Below are 4,586 nucleotides of genomic sequence, written 5' to 3'. Positions count from 1 at the left end.
CTCAGTGCAGACTGAGGTCGGAGAAGTAGGAGCTTTTGCTGCTGCTTCTTTCCATTGGTGTTGGTCTCCGGGAGCCCCCAGATCGGACCTGGCTGCTCCCAGGGTCGCCTCTGCCGGGGAGTGGGGAGGGGAGCGGACCTTGGCCCCGCAGATGAACTTGGTGGTCTCGGCTGTAGTGGCACTCTCAGTGCAGACTGAGGTCGGAGAAGTAGGAGCTTTTGCTGCTGCTTCTTTCCATTGGTGTTGGTCTCCGGGAGCCCCCAGATCGGACCTGGCTGCTCCCAGGGTCGCCTCTGCCGGGGAGTGGGGAGGGGAGCGGACCTTGGCCCCGCAGATGAACTTGGTGGTCTCGGCTGTAGTGGCACCGGAGGAGGGGCTTCGGGCTCGAGCTGGGGAGCACACCTTGTTTGGGGTGTCAGTCAGGCCTCTCCTGCCCGCTTTGCTGTCCTCAGCCTGACCACCTGGGAACGCAGTGGAGGGGGCAGCAAAGGGAATTGGTGGCAGTGCCCCAGAAGAAGGATTTCTGGGGGGGAACGACTGGCCAGCCCACCTGAAGAGGCTGAGGGGGTCTTGTCTTTTGGCTGGCAAGGCGGGCTGCAGACTGAAGCTGGTGAGGTGTCAGCCAGGTCCTGGGCCTCGGCTGGTCCGAGGGTCTTGGCTCACTGAGGGTAAGGAATTGCTGTCGTACAGCAGAGACAGTCCTCTTCCCTTCCTGGAACCATGGAATAGAGCAACAAGTGACTGAAAATCAGAGTTGATCCTTAGTGAGAGGAAGTCCACACCCGGAGAGGCCAGGGGGCAGGTGGGAACCAGACCCCCAGCCTTCCGCCAGGACGAGTTCAAGTAGGCACTGGGCCAGGGGTGGAAGGCGGACCAGGCAGTTGCCGTGGGCAGAGTTCAGGGAGCCCCAGGGAGTTCTGGCTGAGCTGCCTGTCCGTCCCCTCCCCGGGCTTGGGCCCCTGGAGAGCGCTTTGGTTACCGGGGGAAATGTGACCTGTTGAGTCTGGTTTCCCAGCGATGAGGCCACACCCTATACTCTTCCCTCCTCTTTCCCGTCCCAACCTCCCCTCCTTCCTCTCCCCTCCCCTCTTTCCTCTGCCCCTTCGCAGTCCCCTCCCCCTCCCTGCTGCGGCTTTCTCCCTCCTTCTCCCACTCTTCCTTCTCTCCCTCCCACCCTCCTCATTTCTGCCCCAGGCTGACCGTTCCTCCTCGATCCCAGCTCCTCACGCCTCCCGGGGCTTTCCCTAAAAGTGCTCCGCACTGGCGCCTCTCGCCGGGACGAGAGAGTCTGGCGTCTGAGTTGGGAGACAGTCCTCGGAGGGCGCTGACCTGATGCTGGCTCCGGAAAGTGTCCGCCGCGCTCCGCGCTCACTTACCCAAACCCCGTGGGGTCCGAGTGAAATTCCTTCCCTGTGCTGCCACTGCAGGTTATTTTTAAGCAGCAGGGCTGGGAGCTGAGGGTCAGATACATTGGAGACACTATTGTTTTTTTTTTTTTTTGAAATTTTAAGATCAGCTTGTTAAGTTCAGTGCTGAAAGCCATCAGAAGAACATTCTCCTGAAAATTATTTTTTCTTCGAAAAAGAGGAAACTCAGCGCCCTCCTAGCGCGGCCACAGATGCGACGGCAGGCAGGCCTCTCTGAAGACGAGCTAGTCCAGTAGTCGGTCGAGTCCCTCTCCCGGTCGGCAGGATTGCAGTCTGGATCACCCTCGTCATCCTCCAGCTCCAGGTCATCCATTTCCTGGAACAAAGACTCATCTACCTCCGCGTTGTTTCCAGCATCTCCCAAGAGCTGAATGTCAGATGTGGAGACACTGTTCTTAAAAATGGGGGGTCATCAGCCGCCCCCACTGGGGGGATGCCTTCTCCCCTCGCCGTTTCCCATCCCCTCCCCTCTCTGCCCCAGGCCCTCCAGAGGCTTGAGATCACGGTCTCCCCCTCGCTTGCTGGGCCTTTGGAGGGTGTGCAGTCACCGGACTCTGAGGGTGGGTCCGGGGGTCCGGCAGCTTCTGTGTTTTCAGGGGCTTTCCAGGTGATGCATGCTGGGTTTGGAGACCCTGCTCTGCCCGCTTTTCTGAGATCACAGGAACACTTGGCTGGATCTTCCTTCTCTGCAGCTCAAGCTTGTCTTCCAGAACTCTTATTGAGGGCCTGCTGTGTCCAAAGCCCAGGCCTGGGTGCATGGCTTGGGCAGACCCGGGAGTCCCGGGAGGGGACGTCCAGCAGGCTGTTGCCCCAGCCCGGGGCTCTGTCTTGGCGCCCTGAGCTGGCAGCCTCAGGATCCCGTTTGCTCAGAGATGCCGCTTGATTCGGGTTTGGGATGACATTAGGGGTGGTGGTCAGGGGTCTGGCCGGGGGTTGGGACAGTCCCTCCCCACTGGTGCCAAGGTCATGCGTTGGAGGGAAGAGCTGCAGTGCTGTCACTGGGTGATGAGCTTGGGGCCCAGGGGCGCCTCCAAACCACTGGGGAGCTGCCCACCCGAACTCTAGGCCCTGAAATGCTGGGGGGTCGGGGACTAGCTGCCACGTGGGGTTAGAACTGCGGAGGAGGGTCATGGGGCAGGGAGAGGTCAAAGGTGAGGGGATGGCAGACTGACTTCCAGAGTTCCCTGTGGCAGGGGGACTGGTGGATGCTGGGTCATTGGCGAGTGTGGGCAGCGTGGGTACCAAGTCTGGGTGACCCCGGGATGATGGGGTGGGTGCGATGGGGGCTTGGTCTCTGGGGCCCCCACTGATGAGCCGTGAGAGCCCTCTGTGCCTTGGTTTGCCAAGACGTCGCAGGCTGTGGTGAGCTCGGGGCCCCGGGGACGGGTGCTGTGGGTCTGTGAGCAGATGGGGCCAGTTCCAACGAGAAGGGGTAGGTGGCTGGGGGCCATATCCCCCCACCCGCTAGGGTGAGTGACCCGTGGGCCGGGCCCCAGCTGTGGTGGGCGCCCAGCGGACAGGTCTTGGTGGCCCTGGATTTGTTACCTGGTGGACGGAGACTCTTTATAAACACACGTTTGACAGACTTAAGAAGCCAGCAGTGTTAGCGCCAAGCAGACCCTGCATTTCTCTTGTATGGGATGTTTCACGTCTTTCTTCATACGCTCCACACCCTTGTGGTGTCAGATGCTGGCAGAATTTCCCCAAAACTTGAGCGTATTCTAAAGTGGTTTTTGCTGAGTCTCAGTGAGCATAGCCGAGTCGGTGCCATCCCTGCTTTGGGTGGTGGTGATGGGAGGGGACGGTGCGTGGTGGGGGGGATGCCCCTCCCCCCTATCCTAGGGGGGGTCGAGCGTTTCCCTTGTGCTGACTTGCCTCACCCCCGAAGGGCCAGCCCTCAAAGGCTGACCCTGAGTCCCTGAGCTGTCCCCAGTGATCCAGCTTCTACTTCCCTATTTTGGATGAAAAGATGAAAGGCAGTGACATTCTGGGACTGGCTTTTCCAAAAAACCGAACCTGGAATTCTGTTGTGGCCGCACCAAAGGCGGTCAAATGGTCCCTCCAGGGTTTCAAGAAGCTGCGGCCTTGGGTTAATACGTTACCGCCTTCTGCCCCCACGCCCCCAGTTCCCGTCTTCTGAAGGTATATGACGTGGCCCTGTTGGCGCCACGGAGGTTGGGGGACGGTGTAATGAGGCTGGTGGGCTTGAGCTGAACAGGCTGTGTCCAGCCGCCCCACGCTTCTTGGGTGACCGTTCTGGCAGCCTCACTCCTGGTGTCCGAGCAGGTCTGCCCGGCCTCCACGGGGGGTGGACGGTGCTTTCTGCCGTGCCCACCCTGGTCCTTCCGCCCCACTGAGGCACATCCACGCACCCAGATAGATCTTTCTGCACAAGGGCACTCGTGGTGGTAACTTACGTAGACTGCGGGCAGTGGTTCTGGGGAGAGGCTGTGATATTCTCTTTGGGGACAGCATTGCTTCATTTATTTGGTCAGTAACTCGGTTAATCAATCATCAGTACTTCATGTGGCTTAAATATGCTCCATGGTGAGACCTGTGCATCCTTTCTGCCCCAGGGACATCCTGATCACCAGCCTGGACTCCGCCACCACCTTTGACAAGCTCTGTGAGGAGGTGCGGGAGATGTGCCACCTCCACCAGGGTCACCCGCTCACCCTCAAGTGGGTGGATAGTGAAGGTAGTGCCTGGGCGCGTGTCGGTCGGGTTGTGAACCTCTGAATCTGTGCGCAGCCCCTTCTGGGGGGAGACGGACAACCTTGGAATTAAACTGGTTAAATTTAACCAGCTTCCCCACTGGGGTCGTTGGAAGCTGTTTCCTGGGAAGAGGCTGCGACAGGTGCGTGGACAAACTGGGCAGGGGAGTGGGGGGTGAGCTGCCCCTTGCGGGGGGAGCCACCCACCCCCGCAAGGCCAGGTCTGGTCTGGGCACCAGGGAGAGGCTGCAGGGTCTCCTCCACACCTTGCACGGCTCCTTACCTTCCTTACATGACCTTCCTTCCCCGTATCCCGGGTTTTTCTGGTGGGTGATTTGGAAGCTGAGCTCTTCATTTTCTCGGGGAAGTGGGGAGGGTAAGGGTGGCCGGGGCCCCAGGGTCCATCTCTCCTTCCCTCTCCCTCCCTCCTCTCTACCCCCCCCCC

General features: G+C 60.1%; 1 protein-coding gene across 1 annotated transcript in view; it reads left to right on the top strand.

Annotated features, from left to right (window-relative positions):
* The first annotated feature begins 4,008 nt into the window (after positions 1-4,008).
* Positions 4,009-4,586, top strand: part of PRKCZ (protein kinase C zeta) — a 93,451-nt gene continuing 92,873 nt past the window's right edge. The window contains 1 exon segment of the mRNA XM_024760285.1: positions 4,009-4,125. Within this exon segment, the coding sequence (XP_024616053.1) occupies positions 4,071-4,125 (55 nt within the window). The 5' untranslated portion in view covers positions 4,009-4,070.

This window comes from Neophocaena asiaeorientalis, unplaced genomic scaffold, assembly GCF_003031525.2.
Source record: "Neophocaena asiaeorientalis asiaeorientalis breed wild unplaced genomic scaffold, Neophocaena_asiaeorientalis_V1.1 scaffold489, whole genome shotgun sequence".
NCBI lineage: Eukaryota > Metazoa > Chordata > Mammalia > Artiodactyla > Phocoenidae > Neophocaena > Neophocaena asiaeorientalis.
Note: the sequence above shows the minus strand (reverse complement) of the source record. Positions and strands in the feature narration are given on the sequence as shown.